General features: G+C 43.6%; 1 protein-coding gene across 46 annotated transcripts in view; it reads right to left on the bottom strand.

Annotated features, from left to right (window-relative positions):
• The window catches only part of RBFOX1 (RNA binding fox-1 homolog 1), a 2,122,525-nt gene that overhangs the window by 120,571 nt on the left and 1,982,614 nt on the right, over positions 1-19,340 (bottom strand). For all 46 annotated transcript variants that reach the window (XM_080678210.1, XM_080678241.1, XM_080678221.1 and 43 more), the window contains 2 exons: positions 13,595-13,738; positions 5,631-5,684 (listed from right to left, as the gene is read on the bottom strand). In XM_080678210.1, the coding sequence (XP_080534336.1) occupies positions 5,631-5,684; positions 13,595-13,738 (198 nt within the window). The remainder of the gene's footprint in view (positions 1-5,630; positions 5,685-13,594; positions 13,739-19,340) is intronic.

The raw sequence follows: 19,340 nt of genomic DNA, 5'->3' as shown, positions 1-19,340 counted from the left end.
TTTGAGGTGAATATCTATCTGACACAACATTTGGATGTTAGATCAGCCAGAATCATATTGCAATGTTCTCATCCTCACCTATAATCCAAATTCCCTAGCATCCATAGCCATGCCATACATTTATGGTAAAGTATTAAGGGAAACCAGGATTCTGGCTGTATCAGGGGCAATTCTCTCACTAGGCAAGGAAGGAAAATTCCATAGTTCCAGTCATAGATGGAGGGCTTGGTGGCATCATTGGTGTCTATGGGCACTAGCAGTCAATATCACCACAGTGCTGGGAAGAATGTAGGTGAACCTGAACATTCAACCTACCTGTCTAACATCACCCCAAGGAACCAAATTGTCATGAAGCTAGTCTGAACCCAAGGCAAACCATCCTGGCCTAAAATCTGCATTATGTATGCAAAGGAGGAATAAAGATGAAGATGCAAATATATTTTGAATCCCACAGAAAGTTGGAAGACTCCATACCATTGAAGTAAGGATAGTACTTTATTATTAGCAGCAGTACTCTTAATTTCTGTTAAACTTCTCTCTCTCCAAGCTTCTCAATACTTTTCTATTCAAGCTGACGAGTTCAAAATTGTGTGAAGTTGGGTTCATGTGGGTTCATGAATAGCTTGCTCCAGAAACAATCCCCCAAATACCCAAGGGACTTTCCTTCCTGTTCCATTGGACCTTCATATAGCCCACCCAGACAAGGAGTTATAAGACCTCCTGCGTCAGATGTCTGCCAGAATTCTCTTCTGGGGAAGTACACTATAACCAGAGAGACCATCCCCCGGCCATTTCCAGGACATGCAGAGGTACCAGGCAATGCTGCAAGCTGGTGCTGAGGTGGTTTCTTTTGACCTGCCTCGTGGTCAGAATTCTATCTCAAGCAACCAGCAACTTGCTGTTCTTAAAAAATAATTTGAATATTTTATCTCAGTCTTAAAATGGGGAACAAGAGAAGAACATTCTAGACCTGGCTTGGGAGCATAGGAACTGAGTGTAATGCTGATGGGTAGCCCCTTAAAGATGGAGAGTACAGTCCTAGCCAGTTTGGCTCAGTAGATAGAGCATCGACCTGCAGACTGAAGGGTCCTGGGTTTGATTCTGGTCAAGAGCACATGCCTGAGTGGCGGGCTCAGTCCCAATAGGGGGTGTGCAGGAGGCAACCAATCGATGATTCTCTCTTTCTCTCTTATCATTGATGTATCTCTCTCTCCCTCTCCCTTCCTCTCTGAAATCAATAATATATATATATATATATATATATATATATACATACACATATATATATATTAAATATATATATGTATATATAGAGAGACATATATATATTAAATATATATATATGTCTATATAGAGACATATATATTAAATATATATGTATATGTGTGTGTGTGTGTGTGTGTGTGTGTGTGTATATATATATATATATATATATATATATATATATATATTAAAGAAAAGATGAAGAATACATGAAGAAGGCACCATGCTGCTGGAGAGGAGGATCTGTGACATGTGCCCCAGGATGGGAAGGCATGATGCACAGGCCAGATAATGTGAATCTAAGAGAGACCACCAGACTGGTGTGGCTTGGTTATTTTTAAAGCTTTTGGTGAATCGTGAATTCTGATTTCCCCATACCCCAGTTATTTTTTCTACTTGGTCTTGTAGCATACGTTTATGTGCCAACTTCCTTTTTTGCATGAATGCAAATACATTTCATACCTCACACAAAAGCTCTGAAGGATGGATGAGCACACTGACTTTCCATCTGACAGGAAAATCCAACCCCTCTAGTTTCTGGTGCAGAAAACTGCTGTCTGTAAGAGGGAGCCACTGATAAGGCTCTGAAGGTTCATTTTCCTGTGGAGTTAAGAGCTTGTTTCTTCTTTGACTTTTGTCCATGCAGCTCTTTCTCCTTGGACATCTTCCCTCCTCCCCTTCCCTGGGGAACTCTTACCCATCTTTCTCCTTCAGCTTACATGCCCCTTCTTCCCAGAAGCCTCCCACCTTCTAACACCACCGGCCTGCCCGCGTTGGCTCTCAGCAGCCTCTCCCTCATCACAGAGCACAGTATCCTCTACTGCAGAGGCCTGTCTCCATGGCCTGTCTTTCCTGCTGCTCAGGAGTCTGTGAGGGTGACGTGAAGCACTCCCGTCTAGCTCACGGTTGATCAGCCCATCTGGTACCTGGTATGTAACCTATACTTACAGATGTCTATGGAGCCAAAGGCCAACCTGTATATTTCCTAGGTATATTAAAAAGTAGCTATATTTGTCTGTATCCTCAAATAAAACATTTCAGAGCCAAATAATGTTTTCAAATCCCCTAAGAGGAAAAATGAATTATAGCACCTCTCACTCCTAAATGCTATCTAGTTTCCACTTACAAAGTTTGGCATAGTTGTTTTTTTTTTAATGTGGTTACCTTGTACACTTCCTATTCATAGATGAATGCATTATGCATGTTACACATTCCTGGATAACACAGATATTCCTTGTGTAGGTATCTACACACACACACACACACACACACACACACACACACACACACACACCAAACACCCATAGAACACACAGCCATACTCACTGAGCATTGAGTGACCTGCCTTGGGGAGCAGCCAGGAGGTGAGCTCCCAGCTCTTAGGGCCCACCCACTGGCTGGCTGCACCTCCAGCACCCAATGATGAAAATGAGGTCATGATAGCGGTTCAGGTTTTTCAGCCATTAAAATGAAAATGTTCCTCTAAATAGGCCCTTTCCCTGTAAAGGATGATGTCAAGTAGGAAAAATATCTCTGTGTGAGCTGTGTCCCCATTTAGCAGATCTCAAATGGACTTTCTCCATGACTCTTGGCCATACCTAAACAGTCAACCCTGACACCCACCAGGTCAGACCGGTTCTTTGAGAGGGAGCAGACGCACAGGGGGAGAGGGGCGATTTTTGATGTTTCCAACTTAAACACACACACACACACACACACACACACACACACACAACAGCTTCACAAAGTCAGTGTCTGGAGGAGGCACACTTAAGTGGTCTTATTCGGAAAACCCCAGAGACAGGCTAATCATGGGGATGACGAAGAGTCTTAAAAATAGCACTGCCATTGTACTTTCAAAATAGCAAATGAATTCTTCTAATGTCCCAAAACAGTTCTGGAAAGGAATTAAATAGCTTTCTCCCACTGGCAAAAGTTACCAAACAAAGTATAAATTAAATAGAAATTTTTAAAAAACACACCTTTAAAAATAGTGGAGCTACAGGCTTAGATGAGAAGGAAGTTGGCCAACATTTCAGGTCCTCTCCTGTAGCTTTGCCCAGAATACCTCAATCTTGAGTGAAAATGATGAGACTGGGCTCATTTTTCTATTCATGCACTTGGCTTTGCAGGGGTAGACGTAGTCCCTGTGATGACTTCCATACGAGAAGCAGAAAGAGAGCTAACTTCTCTGTCCCCGAGCCTAGAGGTCAAACTGCCGACACATTACAAGAATGACGGCAAAAGGTCTGAAATGACAGAGTGGTAAGGTCCCTGAACTAGCAGAACATTATAGAGACTCTAATGGATTGATTTATCTGACTCATCTGGCAACTCACAACATCGTTTTGGCTGTGGAGAAGAGGACACTGGAATTTTCTTCCCTCAATGCCATTGGCATTATCCTATTCAGTTAATACTAAATCTACTCAGGAGCGAGGGGTACAGGCTGTCCATGGGATGATAAATTCAAATTTTCACTTGGTGGGGAAGATGTGGTTCCTGGTCCCAAGAGACTGGCGTTGCTACCTTAGGTAAACCCATTCCTCTGAGTAGCCCTCCCTGCATACTGACTTGTCCCAAATTGCCTGTGTAAGGGAGTGATGGGGCTAAAATCAGTATCTCTCTGTACCTGGTGAGCACTTTGTCTCTGTTTTTTTTTCTTTTAATATGACTTCTTTAAAAACTAAATCTTTATTGTTGAAAGTATTACATATGCTCCCTGCACCTCCCCCCCTTGACTCCTACTGGCCTTCCCCCACACCCCACACCAAGCCTTCACCACTCCATTCTCTGTGTCCATGGGTTATGTATATATGCATACAAGTTCTTTGGTTGATCTCCTCCCACCTACCCACCTTTCCCTGCCTTCTCTCTGAGATTCCACAGTCTGTTCTCTGCTTCTGCCTCTGGATCTATTTTGTGCATCAGTTTATTTTGTTCATTAGACTCCACATATGAGTGAGATCATGTGATACTTGTCTTTCTCTGACTGGCTTATTTCACTTAGCGTAATACTCTCCAGGCCCCTCCATGCCATCTCAAGGGGTAAGAGATCCTTCTTTTTCACTGCTGCATGGTAGTCCATGTGTATAAATGTACCACGGCTTTTTTATCCACGTGTCTACTGATGGGCACTTGGGCTGTTGACATACTTAGTTATTGTCAATTGTAAGCACGTTCTGTTAATCCCCACTTTCCCAGTCAGAGGAGGGGAGGAGAAGGGAGCTTAAGCTCCCTGAGGCCCTGTGGGTGGTTTCTCCGGAAACAGCTCAGTTATTGCAAGTGTTTCCTGTGTGGCTGCTGAGGTCAATGCACAGCTCTTACCGCATCTTCCCGTTACCCCTCAGTCTCTGCTGCTATGCTGAGGGCACTGTTTTCCTGCAGGAGATTCTGACGGGGTTCCTGAGTACCCTGTGGGTGCAGGTGGAAGGAGGACATTTTCGCACCCACAAAACACCAGTGGGCAGAGGGCGCTGCGAGTTCAGAGGAGGCATTGGCATTTGCCTAAAACAAGAACACTCCGTGTTTGTGACTTTAATAATAGGTCTGGAAGGTTTATTAAAGCACAGAAGGCTGGGCCCTGCGTTAGGAGTTTCTGACTCACTAGATCGGGTTTGGAGCCCAAGAATTTGCATTTCTTGTAAGCTCCCAGGTGATGCTGAGGTGCCGTCCGGCTGGGGGACCACATGTAGGTGATGGCTGAACAGAGGATGCTTTGGAAGAATTTGGCCTTTATTTTTCTATCCCAACGTATTTCCACTTTGAAAGTGCTGGAGCCTACTTAGATAACCACAGACATTTACGAATACTGTGTGCTCTAGGAAAATCAACTTAAAATTTGGTTTCCTAGAAAAAACAAAATCAAAGCAGTGGCAAATTGCAAAATGTGAACTAGTAAACACACTAATGAAGAAAGCTAGATTCAAAAGGTTGGTGTATATGACTTTTTCTCCCCTACAACCCAGGAAAATAACTGCACTTTATTAATACAGAATAATCACATATTTACCTGCTCATGAGACTATCAACTCACTTTTTAATATAAAGAACATAATTATCACTGAAAAACAAAAAATGTAGCAACAACATTATTTTTTTAAGCATTGGTAATTTTCCTCTGGAAACTTGATCTATAAATAGATAGGTAGATCTAAAACAGCAGTTCTAAATGACCCCCTTCTATATTTAAAACTGAACCCAATGCATTTCCCACGATTTTGGAAACCGGAAGTGGTCTCGAAGGGAATGCCCCCTGAAGGGTATTTTCACCACGTGCTGATTAAAACAGTGCAGTTGTTTCCCATTATTCATAACAAGCGTTTTACAATAAGCTAAACAATTCTAAAGTGAATTAAGTTGCTTACCTTGGAGCCTCGCTCATTAAAAATAATTTCAACATCTAAGATTTTACCAAATTGCTGCAAAGAAATAGAAATATTTTATAAGCAGTGAGAAAAATGAAGGAAATCATATTATGCACATTGGTAATGGTACCCCAAGTCAGAATCGTCTGTTCTCTTTTAATATACAAGGATATTACATTTTATTTTGTGCTGTCATTAAACAGTGCCCTTGAACCAAGAGAAAAAACAACCACACATGTTATTTCCATGTTATGCCATACCCCACAGAGTGAGAGAGCAGAGTAGGGGCCTGGTACAAAATGGGTAATCAAGAGGTTATTTCTATTTTCCTTTCTTTATGTGTGCAGGATTGCTTTCCCAGGCACTGAGCAGCAAAGATTAAACATGGCTAATGTATCTGCCGACCCTTCTAGGCCACTCCACTAATCACTGGAGAAAAACCCTGATGAAGTGGGATTTGGGTAGTAAAATGTCCAAATAGAATATGAGGTTGAGGATTTTGGTCACAAGCCCGCATAAAACAGCCAGGCCATGTAAGACAAGTAAAGTACAAATAGATAAAAGCAAGATCCACTATCTGGATGCCCGTCAGGATCCACACACCAGCACAGTTGTGATTAGACCTCGGGCTAAAATGTACTTCTCTCCAGATGATTCTCAGTGTTGTTAAACAAACAAACATATATTAGACAATTAGCATGAATGTGCTCTATAAAAAGTGAAGGCGATTCCACGTATTCAAGTCTAGGAACACAACTTCAGATGACAAATAAATTGGACAGTTGTGCATAATACAGATGCCTACATAGATTTAAATTTCAAATCTTCAAGAATAATTATGCCCTGAAAATAATAATACTGGGGATACACTTATTCTTAATACAATATTTGTTATCTAAACTTCAAATTCAACTAGCATATCTTGTATTTTCTTTTATTTGCTAAATCTGGCAGTCCTCATGAGAAAGATGTCAAGCAATTCTTGATTCACACTTTAAAGAGATAAAGGAATGTGCACCCTGATACCAGAAGCATCTGATAATCCAAAATCCTTTTCCTTGACCTTGGAATCCTGTCAGTTTTCTTCACTCACATGAAGTCGAGTGAGCGACTTTTTTTTTTTTTTTTTTAAATATATTTTATTGACATTTTACAGAGAGGAAGGGAGAGGGATAGAGAGCTAGAAACATCGATGAGAGAGAAACATCGATCAGCTGCCTCCTGCACACCCCCCACTGGGGATGTGCCCGCAACCAAGGTACATGCCCTTGACCGGAATCGAACCCGGGACCCTTCAGTCCATAGGCCGACACTCTATCCACTGAGCCAAACCGGTTTTGGCAGAGTGAGCGACTTTTGAGAGCAGGTAGGAAAGGGTGGCATACAAGTAGGCGACATGGCCCAGGGAAAAAGAAGATGGAAATTTTACCCTGATGCAGAAGGAGAGCGAATGTTCATGTTATTAAAAAATAAACAGGAGACCATAAAGTCATGTTTCCATCTCTTTTTCCTTTATTTTGAGCTTTCCTATTGTTCCATTTGCTTCTGCAGCCTCAATTTTTATTGCATTATTTATTGCCGTAGGAGACTCTGCATTCTGTCTCTCCCCTGGGTGGAAAGCATGGAGCAGCCTCTATGCAGCAAGGGACAGAGTGGTTCAGAGGGAGGAGTAAGACAGGGAAGGAACAATCTGAACACAGATTATTGAGGACAACCTGCCTGACCAGGAGCATCCGTCAGAGGATGCTGGGAGGCCCTGAGGGCGAGTGTCAAGAAAAAAAAAATTTGGAACATACAAAGGCTGTCCACTGAAACATACAAACTATCCTACCTTACTTGGAAAGACAGAAAAACATATGCATACTTTAGGCTACTCCTCTATCTATCTATCTATCTATCTATCTATCTATCTATATAAAAAGAGGTAATATGCAAATTAGCCAGGACGCCATAACGTCACAACTGCTCAGGAGGAGGCTGTGCTTGCAGGTGGGCAGGAGATGATTGCGTGTGTGGTGAGGCAAGCCACGGATGGCATGGGATTGCAGAGAACAGGGCCTGCTAGCCGCGCAAGCCGGCAGTCCCGCCTTTGCGCATGAGCTGCAGAGAAAGCACCTTTTCTGACTGCTCATTGGCTAAGCTCCCCATAGGCCACTCACACCAACTGTTCTTGGTAACTTGGGTAATAAGAATCCAAGAAGGTGATCTAGGGTTTTTCCACCTCACTCCTGGAGGAAAAAACTAAGGTCTGCTGCTGGAGCTGCTAAGAAATGTCATATCCTGCCCTAGCCAGTTTGGCTCAGTGGACAGAGCCTCGGCCTGCCGACTGCAGGGTCCGGGTTCAATTCTGGTCAAGGGCATATACCTAGGTTGCAGGCTCCTCCCTGGCTGGGGCCCAGGTCAGGGATCATGCAGGAAGCAACCAATGGAAGTGTCCCTCTCACATTGATGTTTCTCTCTGTCTTTCCCTCTCTCTTCCACACTCTCTAAAAATCAATGGAAAATTATCCTCAGGTGAGGATTAAAAAAAAAGAAAGAAAGAAATGTCATATCCTATGAAAGAGACATCTTGAAAATGCCTAAAGAAAGTTGTCATTTTTTCATGGTGAAGGGACTAGAGTCCATGTTGATGAAAACACCTTGGTGGCTGCAGCAGCTGGCAGTGGCACCGGCAGCGGGGTGATGGGGGTGGCGCCTTCCCCTGATCAGCCCAGTAGGCCCTCCTGCAGAGGGAGGCCAGACTGTAGACTAAGCTGTCAGTATGACATCCCCTGAGGGCTCCCGGATAGGAGAGGATGCAGGTTGGGCTGAGGGACCACCCCCATACATGAATTTCATGCACTGGGCTTCTAGTATAAATATAAATAGCTCAAAACCTTGAAATAAAAATAGTTCTTACTACGAGAAAAAGAAACCCAAAGCTATGTCATCCGGTGTCTTTGAAATATGCCCAATGCTCAGAATATGTACCCAGGAAGGACATCATAGAGTGGAATTTTTCTTGTTGAACACAAGTGCTTCTCTACTTCCCAAAGGATAGAAGGACAGGAAGACATCAAGAAGACAAGGCTCAACTAAGAGAGGAGATGGAAGGATGCTAGCATGAACAGGTTCAGTTCCAGACCTCGGCAATTAAGCAAATATAGCAATAACACAAGTCACACAAATTTTTGTGTTTCCCAGTGCATATAACAGTTATGTTTACACTATACTGTAGCCTATTAAGTGTGCAATAGTGTTATGTCTAAGAAATGTACATATCTTAATTAAAAATATTTTATTGGCTAAAAAATGCTATCATCTGAGCCTTCTGCAAGTCGTAATTGCTTTGCTGGTGGAGGGTCTGACCTTCAATTTGTAAAAACAATGCCCTATCTGCAAAGCACAATGTGGTGAAGTGCAATAAATGAGGTCTGCCCGTACAATGGAAACACCAAGAAGCATGCAGCTAACTCACCCTGCCATTTCTGGACGCTCAGTCTTTCGGTCAAGAGAATACTCTTCTACAGAGCATTCTGAGTGCCCTAGATTTGGGCAAAGAAAATCACTAAAAACAGAAAAAGAAAACTTTCAGATTTGGAAGTGAAGGGTTTGCCATTGAAAGGTGAACTTAATCTCATAGTTAAGCAATCCTCCAGCTGGGTGAACACCTCAGAAGCAGTAACTTTGATATTAAACTTAGAAAAGTCAGTCCACACAGATGCTATTTTATGTATTTCGGACATAAGGGCCCGAAAGCACTCGCATTGATGGACAGGGAAGCTTGAAAAGAACTTCTTCCCTAACTATGAAGCAAAGGTCACCTACAGAACATTCTCTCAGCAGTCAACACAAAAACACTTCCTTAAAATAAGATCTCATGGAGAAAGCACCAAAGGGAAGTACTCTTAGCACGTGTCTCTCCCCAGATAAAACGATGATACCATATGCCCCGAAATGGTCTCAACTGTTTGCTCTTTGGCTGCTACCCTTGGGCTGATGATTCTCAAAGCCAAGGCAACGAGCCTTGAGAAGAATGCTGATCTCAGCCCCACGGCTGAGACAGTTGTGTACTATATTTATAGTATCAACAGTTTAATTGGGAAGTTGGTACTAATGATGTAAACACAGCTGGCACATTTTCAGTTTAAACAGACACTACTCATTCGCAGACATAACTAGCATTTGTTTGCTCAACACCAATGTTGGGTGGCGTTCAACAACGTCTCAGAATCCACACAAGGTGTCTGGATGGCTGCATCCAGAAGGAAATCCAGGCGCTTATAGGCATGCACGTGGGCAAATCTGTCGCAGGCATTTGTAGACATTCTCAGATCAAATAATATTTCTCTGAAAAACTGTGCAAGATGGTCAATGGATACAGCATGAAACATGAAAGTAAAGGTTAGTTCAAAGAATGTACAGAGAGGCTAAGGAAAGACAACCTCTGAATTTTCTTGGGGTCAGCTTCATGCTTAGAATGCAGACCTAGGAGGCACCATGCCATGTCCAAGAAATCAGCTTCACTACTTATAATATCACAGTGGGTGGAATTCCTGTTAACAATGGAAGTGCAACCATCTCTCTTGCTCTATGTTATTACTGCAGAGCTGATCACGAAAGCTTCTTTTGCATGCTCTGAAAGTCAGGGGATCTGCTTTTTGCTGACCATAGAGAGAGACTTCCGTAGATAGTGTGCATGCCCAAGTGAGTCTGTCTTTTGATAACAAAAGCAAGGCTGTGACATCAAGGGTCCTGTGCAAATTTGAAACCTGAACTCACTGAGCAGCTGTTTCTGAAAATAATTCTACAATGGAATGAGTTGTATCCATGATCTGGATAGATTATAACTACTTCTCTCTTCCCAAACCCAGAAATGCTTAACATTTGAATATAGGTTAAATTAAGTTTCATATTCAGGAGCAAGATATTATAATTAATCTGTGGAAATCCATACATTCCTTTAATGGGATCATCAAGAACTCAATGTAAAGGACATACCAGCTCATGAATGATGTCTGACATGAGGACAGAGCTCAAGAAGAATGGAGCCAGGCCAGGACCAACATTCCTTCCAGCGAAACATTCAGAAGTGAAGTCTTGATCACATATTCAAGCCATTCACTCACACCCCTTTTGGTGCTTTAAAAAGACTTCTACTTTGGATAATGTGGCCACATAGCAGCTAGGCCCAGGAATGCTCCATCTTAAATGGAACAGGAAATCTATAATGAGCTAGAAGAGTTCATGACAAACACGGAAACACATGCCTCCGAAAGAGGAGAAAGTGCAGAATATGAAGTGCATGTGGAAGAAAAGATAACCAGAATGGCAATAAGGAGGCACTGGAGCCACAAATTAAAAATAATAAAAAACCGCGAGGCACTTGTGGTAACCATTAAGCCCACAGAGGTTGCAAACTTCAGGACTGAATTAGGAAGTTGATATGAACATTGCCAGGTTTTCGGCGGTTTGAGAAAGGAAGCTGCTTTTTTGTCTTGTTGTGAATTTTGTCTTTGTTTTGAGTTTGAAACTCCCCTGGCCACATTGAGGAAAGAGACAAAGGAGAAAAGCTCAGGGGCCCTGTGAGAGTTTTCCCCCATCATCACAGGTACTGTAGCTCCTGCCAAAGTGAAGGGACAAAGGCAGAATATTCCACCAAAAGGAGAAAAGGTATCTCATGTCCATCTGACCTGGAACTACCAAACAGGGGTTAAAATTGGAAGCCAATCAGAATGTTTACAGATGCCTTCCGAAGGGATTCATGCCACTAAATGTATCAGATAACCAGAATAGGTTTGCCAACACCAGCATTTGGCTAGGAAAGATAGGCGTTTTTGTTGTTGTTGGGTTTTTTTTAGTGTTAAAATTCCATTTCTGCAGAATGATGGTTATAAAACAAGGAGGCCTCACAGATTTGCAGCAGAGTCCCAGAATCCACATGTACCCAATAATTTTTTATGGATGAAACCCATCACAAAAATCTTGCCTACTTTACTAAATGGACACAGATGCTGTTTGTGATAAACAAAACACATTTTAATATCACTGAATGTACGCTGTGTTTTCTTAATGCATAAATAGTAAGTGTATCTATCATCCTGTCAGATTGACATCTTGCTAGTTGCTTGACAATTTTGACTTTTACAAAAAGTGGCTATGAAACCAGTCGATTTCCATCAGGTTTGACAACTGGTAGTACAATGGATCTTTTGCCTTATAAGTTAATAAATGAATACACCAAGACTTTGCTCCGTGCCACCTGCCCTACTACCCCTGTAAGAGTAAGAGGTTCATATAGTCACACACACAGGATCCCTTCTTCGGGAGTTCTAGCTGTGGGTATTGTGAATGCCTCTCCAACTTAGCAGTGTCGCTCTCCAGGAACTTTCACGATAACCCAGAAGACCAGGGAGTGAAGAGCACCCTCGGGGGTGGGAACTGGGGTGTGCTGCAATGAGCGACCCCATGTGGGAGCACCGGATGGGCATCCAGAGGACTGAGTTCAAAGCCAACATCCCAGTGACACCTGATGAGCAAAGATGGGCTGAAGCACAAGATGGCTTCCTCACCTGCTGTGGCAAAAGGAATCTGATGCCTCTGGCTTCCCGTCACTCAGACCTGGCCTGGCTGCTTTACACACTTAACCTCCACTTTCACTTTGAATGCTCTGCACTTTTCAAAGTCATCTTTGACCCGAAAGTGCCCGAGGGTATCTCTGCTCTGCAACAGTTAGAGAGGGCTCAACTCAAGGTTATTACCAAATGAGAGAGATGAAAGTGCAGGAGCTGACCTTTTCCTCTGAAATGTCAGGTTTCAAGTCTGGGCGTCTTCAATGTTAGGATGCCTGGTCCGCGTTTGTGTCAGATGCGCACTTGATAAACATCGTGCATGTTCAAGGAATAAAAGGTGCACGCAAACCCCACAGTCGCAGGGCCATGAGCCAGAGCTCCCTTTTCACACGGCCAATGAAAGCTACTTTGCCCAGAACTAGGCATTCAAGTTGGGCTATTTCTTATTCCTTTTGTCATATTTGTGTGCATCCAAAAACCCCTAAAGAAGAATTTCCAGGCAGCCAACCTTTGCTCTCAGTCAAACGTTAAGAATGTCGTTCTGTTCACTGAATCCACAGATACTTCCCACCAACGCTGGGATGTCACAGATAAATAAACTGACTACGTTTGCAAACATGAATAGTATACAAGCCTTTTGGCAAAACTGAGCCCAAGGAAATGCCAAGCTCATCCATTCCCAAGGTGGACAGGGCAGATATTGTGCAGAAATACTGTCCGGGTCATGATGCCCCATGAGGAAGCAGCCCTATCATTTCTTTTCTCTGGGTGGGCGTGACTTCTGTCTCTGCATTTCACCATGGTGGTGTGGGGCCACGCTGTCATTGGCGCATACATCACCACAATAGGAACCTCTGCACGGGTTCCAGGAGGGTGTACACTGCAGGATGTAAGTCAGGCTGAGAAGTCTCTAGCTTTTGTTCTGTTTTTTTCTTTTAACGAAGCTTTAGAACTAATTATTCTCTACAGCTGCATCAGACCTCTAAATGCACAGTGCCTGGGAAAGGGTAAGGTGTGCTTGAACGCGTCATGACAATCTGGCAACTGCCTTCTAGAGAAGAAGCAAGATGAAACATGATGTTTATTTTAGCCATGACATGGGGTCCGGGCCCCTCAGTTTGGGATCACCAATGGGCTTATTTCAGCAGTGTATTATCTGAGAGTTAATTTTCCATTTGATATTTCAGTTACTAATTAGAAAGGGACCATTTGGCAAAATGGAAACATGGTGGAATAGGCAAAGAAATTTATACTAAAATCATAGAGAGAGCCTAACCACCATACACCCACAAAATAGGACCTAAAATCCTCCCTTTTAAATGTCTCACCTCGTATTATAAATAGCAAGAACTTACATGGAGGGCCGGGCTCTGGCCCAGCGCAGGCCCCGCAGGGGAGAAAGGCAGTACTTACGCCAAACATTTGTCGGAGGTCCGGGTCGCGAAAGCGGAAGGGGATGTTGGAGACGTGCAGGCGCTTGGGCTGGGACTTGTTTTCTGTATTTTCAGAAGGTTGTGTCTGGGGCTGGCCATCCGTCGGCGCTGCGTCATCTGTCTGCTAAAAGAATGAGAGCAAAGCAAAGAGGCTCTGAGTGGATCCCAATGCTCTTTCCCAGAATGCTTTTGCATCCCCTACATGGTAGGAAAATGCCAGAGCAAAGGAATAAAGGCAGGAAGGAACTGCTGGGTGGTTTTCATTCATGCAACAAAAGTTGACTGAACTCTGAGTGCCCATCATGGACCTGGAGGTGGGGTTTAACAGTGAGCAAAGCAAAAACCCCAGTCGTCAGGGCGGGGGGAGACTGCCGCATTAATAAATATGGGCCAGAGCTGGTTTGGCTCAGGGGATAGAGTATTGGACCAAGGACTGAAGAGTCAAGGGTTCATTTCCATCCGGGGTAGGTACCTCAGTTGCAGGCTGGATCCTTGGCCCTGGTCCAGGCATGTGTGGAAGGCAACCAATCGATGTGGCTTTTTCACATCAATGTTTCTCTCTATGTGTCTCTCCCCCTCCTTTCCACGCTCTTTAAAAATCAATGGGAAAATATCCTTGGGTGAGGATTAACAACAAAAATAAATAAATAAAAATAAATAAATATGGAGCTGACAAAAGGAGAAAAGCACTCAAGAAGAAAATATAGCAAAGGAATGGGCTAGCTGGTGCTGGGGGCTGGGTGGGGAATTCTAATAAGCAGTCAGAGAAAAATGTCATCAGGAAGGGGATAGGACTCACAAAGGTAGGGGAAGGTGGATCCCTTACTCAAGGCTGTTCAAATCTTAGGACACACCCTACATAATTGTTGAGGTTGTGCAGATAAAATATTACTATATATACTAAAACATTTGAAAAGGCCATTTGGTATTCTGCAGTCCAAATAGCTATCTGATTGACTTAAGTTATGTTATTTTATGGTTTGAACTTTTTAAAAAAATATATTTTATTGATTTTTTTACAGAGAGGAAGGAAGAGGAATAGAGAGTTAGAAACATCCATGAGAGAGAAACATCAATCAGCTGCCTCCTGCACACCCCCTAATGGGGATGTGCCCGCAACCAAGGTATATGCCCTTGACTGGAATGGAACCTGGGACCCTTCAGTCTGCAGGTTGACGCTCTATCCACTGAGCCAAACCAGTCAGGGCTGAACTTTCGTTTCTTTTTTAAAAAAATATATTTTTATTGATTTCAGAGAGGAAGGGAGAGGGAGAGATAGAAACATCAATGATGAGAGAGAACCATTAATCGGCTGCCTCCTGCATGCCCCCTACTGGGGATCGAGCCTGCAACCCGGGCATGTGCCCTTGACCGGAATTGAACCCAGGACCCCTCAGTCCACAGGCCGACGCTCCATCCACTAAGCCAAACCGGCCACGGCTGAACTTTGATTTCTTGATTGTGTAGGCTAGTGCTGTCCATTATAGTTTATCCCATATAACGATTTAAATGTAAACAAATTAAATATAATATAAAATTCACCTCCTCATTCACACTAGCCACATTTCAAGTGCTCAGTCAACACATGTGGCTAGTGGCTTCCATATCGGGCAAGCAGATAAAGAACCTCTCCATCACTGCAGATCTTTCTGTTGCAGTAAGTTGGTGTGGACAATGTCACATTATTAGCATAACTCATCTGCCTCCCATTTCATCCCTCCCAAATGAAAGCCTGGATCACATGCTAATACAATGACACCTTTATATAAGCAGGAACTAGGAGGAAAGTCACAGTAACATTTGGTATCATTGTAGCCATGCCCATATTCTGAGTCCTACAGTTTCAACATTTCAGAGATGCTTCATTTTTAGATACTTGCCCTGCAATTAGCATATACTGCCTGCAGGTGGCAGTAGATGCCATCCACATCAGTTACCTGCTTCTCTGAGGCCAAGATGGAAAAACCTATATGGAAGCTCATCAAATTATGAGCAAGGAATCGTTCTCACCTACTTATACATAATTTAGCGGCATATAATTGAGAAAAAAACTATCAATGCAGGCAGCCAGCTGTAAAATAATAAAGACAATTTTACAAAGTGAAATAGATATATGCCAAAATAACGTGAGCATAATTAGCGGCTTTCTTGTCAACTCTTGTATTAACTGGCAGATTTCATTTATTATTTCATTATTCTCCATCCTATACATCCTGAGTTGCAGTTTGAAGTCAAGACCGCCCGGTGACTGGCACACTGCTTCGCAAGCTGGTTTCATATCCAAAGCCCCCTACCAGATGACTTTTTCCACTCCCAAGTGCAATGTTATGATGGCAACAACAATTTTGCGTATGCTTTTGGAGTAAGAAGGAGAATGGTGACAGTTTTCTAGTCTGGAAAATGAACAGTAATAATACCGCATACCTTAAATGGCTCCGTGAAGAATGAACACAATAACCTATGCCTGCTTGGCAGAGTTCTTGGCTCATGGTGTACAGTCAATAAATAAAATGTAATGCATTTTTTAGAACGATGATTTTTTTTTAAAATGTCCAACGAGAGATGTAAAGAGACCCTCTCAGGAAATAAAGAAGAAAGGTCCTCATTTGCTTATGAAACACCTCTTTACTGAGCAACTACTATACACTAGACATGGAAGTTGGTCTTAAAATGCAGTTCTCATTTTAGAACTAGATAATGAGTTAGAAAGAGTCAGCTGTAATATCATTGTTAAATGCTGGGATGAGAGTGAATCCCAGAAGGCTGAGTAAACTTAAATCAGGGGCACACAGCACTGTTGGAGGTTCTGCAAGGCTGGCCAGCTCTGCAGGTTAATCTGAAGCGGGGGATGTCTAAGAGAAGAGGTGAAGAGCACTGGCACTGTGAGAGCAGGCGGCAAAGCTTATGCAAAGACGCAGAGACTCAGGAAGTAGGGTACCTGTGGACCTCACTGTCCCTGGCCAGAGGGGGCGAGTATGAAGGAGGCATAGGAGAGCATACTGCCAAGGCAGTTAGGGGCTGGGTCATGGATGACCCTGTGAGCAAGAATGTACACTTGCCCCTACAAGCTATGAGGAGCCACAAAAGGATCATAGCAGGGTGACATGACAAGCACATGAGCCATGGTAGACACATGACAAATGCCTGTGTAATGGCTGGCTGACTCACTGACTACAGGGGTGAATGGAAGATGAGTGTATGAATAAACAAAGAACGAAGGAGTGAACGATCCACCTCGCCACCTTCAAGCAATCATGCAAGAAAAATATTGATACCCAAACAAAAACAGGAACTGTGTTTTCTCTGGTAGTGAGATTTGGTTACATGTCACGAGATGCACATGTCCTTAAATCATGGGATTGTCACTTTTTGGAGGGGTCAAGTGTCTTAGTACTGTTAAGTTTGCAGAGGTGGCAGCTGAGACTGAAACTTCCTGTCCACTTTTTCCCTCCTGTTAGAAGTTGCTGTCCGAATGCCAATTGCAACGAGCTCCTTCCCATAACCTCCTACCAAGAAGGAAACTTAGATTTGGATTTGTGCATAACCACTGGATGTTGCAGCTTAATAAACCTAATTAGGAATTACAGAGATTATGATTAAACATGTTAAATGATTAATGGCATTACGCTGCTCATGTGAAAATTAAAATTAATCATCTTTAGTCAAACAGGACTTTGGAGAAATCTTTGTGTTGTTTCCTTTGATAAAAACATACAACGCTCAATTAATCATTTTGTAGCGTGCGCATATATACAAATGCCCAAACATTGTTATGTAGGAATACCTGCGTGTTAATAGTAATTTTAAAAGATAACATGTAAAAAAAATAAAAGACATTGTGGGTGAATGGACTTGAAAGGATGTTGGAATCCAGAGGTTGAAAAAGAAAAACAGGAAAAAAAAATGTTTTTCAGACTGAGCATGTCCAATTATACAGTGCGCTTTAACACAAAGGACTAGACTGCAGTGAGGACCAAATGCAAGATGAAAGTAACAGCCACAACACAGCCTCACATTTCAGGGCTGGACCTGCGGAGTGAGCCCTACTGACTCTCATATTGAGAATATTGGGTGTCAGCTTTCTCTGTCCCTTTTCCTGAGAACTTTCAGGGAAAACATACTCACATAACCTCTGTTAGTCTCCTAAAAAATGACCACACACTTGCTGGCTTAAAGCAACAGACATTTATTCTCTCAAGTTGTGGGGCCAGAAGTCTACAAAGAAGTTGCTGTTGGGCCACGTCCCTCCGGGGGCTCCAGGAGGGAATCCTTCCTTGCCTCTCCTGACTTCTGGTGTCTCCTGAATGCATCTCTCCAACCAACGTCTGTCTTCAAGGTCATATGGCATTCTTCCCTCCATGCTTCTGAGACTTGACTCTCCCTCTGCCTTTTTCTTCTTATAAGGACAGTGGTCACTAGATTTAGAGCTCTCCCTAAGTCCAGAATGATCTTGTCTCCAGATTCTTAATCACATCTACAAAGACTCTTTTTCCAAATAAGGTCACATTCACAGGTTTATGAAGGCCAGGACACGGACATATATTTTGAAAGCCACTATTAAACCAGGACACGGACGTCTTTTTTAAAGCCACCATTAAACCTGCTAGCCCCCTATAAACAAGCCCCCAGTGGATGTACAGTGAGTCGCTGTTATCAAGGAGTGAGTGTACTTCAAACCACATCAGGCAGCACGAGGCTGTCCAAGGGGTTGGCCTCAAACCAGGTCCAAGAGAGAAGAGGAGAATGTCTGTTCCTGCCCGCGCTGCCCCAGGCGCCCATCTGTCACACTGGCCACTTTAATGAGTTCCCAAAGTGGACAGGAGGCCTGAGTCTTCCCTTCACCAGGCCAGGCTCGCAATGCAGACTGCCTCTCCACACCTGGATGAAAGGACGCTGGGCTGAGAATCGCCGCCCAACCCCCCCCCCCCCACCTCCGGCTCCCCTGCCCCCCTTCTGGGCCTCCCAAACCATCAACACCCTCTAAGGACCAGGGCGTGTCTGTAGGTTCCCTGAGCCCAGCACCACACATCCCACAGATGGGTTAAGTCATCACAGCTTCCCTATGAAGCTTGTTGAATCTTATGGCAAAGAAACGGAGTGAACTTTCTAAGGATAAAAATAACATAATGTGAAAAAGCTAAGAAACTTGTTCAGGGGACCAATGGTGTAGAATGTGTATTTCTGAAAGGCAGGGACCCCCTGGTTTCCAGGTGCCTTCCCCAAGGCTGCTGCATGTCAGGGCTCAGTGAAAAGTCATTGCTGAAGGAAGAACTCCTGATTGACCTGTGTCTGACTTTTAGAAGTCAATTTTGGCTCTCGAGTGGGACCCAACTGAATTGGAAATGCTCCTCTAAGCAGGTTTGGGAGATGAGAAGGTCAGAGGCCAGTCTCTGCTCAGACATCCCCCACTGGAGGTCGCCTCTGGCCCCGTGACCTGGTGACCTGAGGCAGCTGCATCAGCACCTCCGTTGGCTCTCATAGCTCACCGATTTTCCCCACCTTCCTACCTTCATGGCATACGCTTCTGCGAATCTGTACAGTGTACAGTGTCTTTCTTCCCATCAGAAGGTGAACTCCACGAGAGTGGGCATGTCCACTGTTTACCCTCACTCCCTTCCCCTCCCCTGCCCGCCCCCCCCCCCACCCCCCCGAGCAGAGTGTCTCAGGGACGGAACTGGTAGCACCGGGGGCTGTTGGATTCTTTGATGGGGGCTGTCCTGTGCTCT

The sequence above is a fragment of the Plecotus auritus genome (genome assembly GCF_963455305.1).
Source record: "Plecotus auritus genome assembly, chromosome: 7".
Classification (NCBI taxonomy): domain Eukaryota; kingdom Metazoa; phylum Chordata; class Mammalia; order Chiroptera; family Vespertilionidae; genus Plecotus; species Plecotus auritus.
The sequence above is the reverse complement of the archived record's forward strand: the minus strand, read 5'-3'. Positions and strand labels throughout refer to the sequence as shown.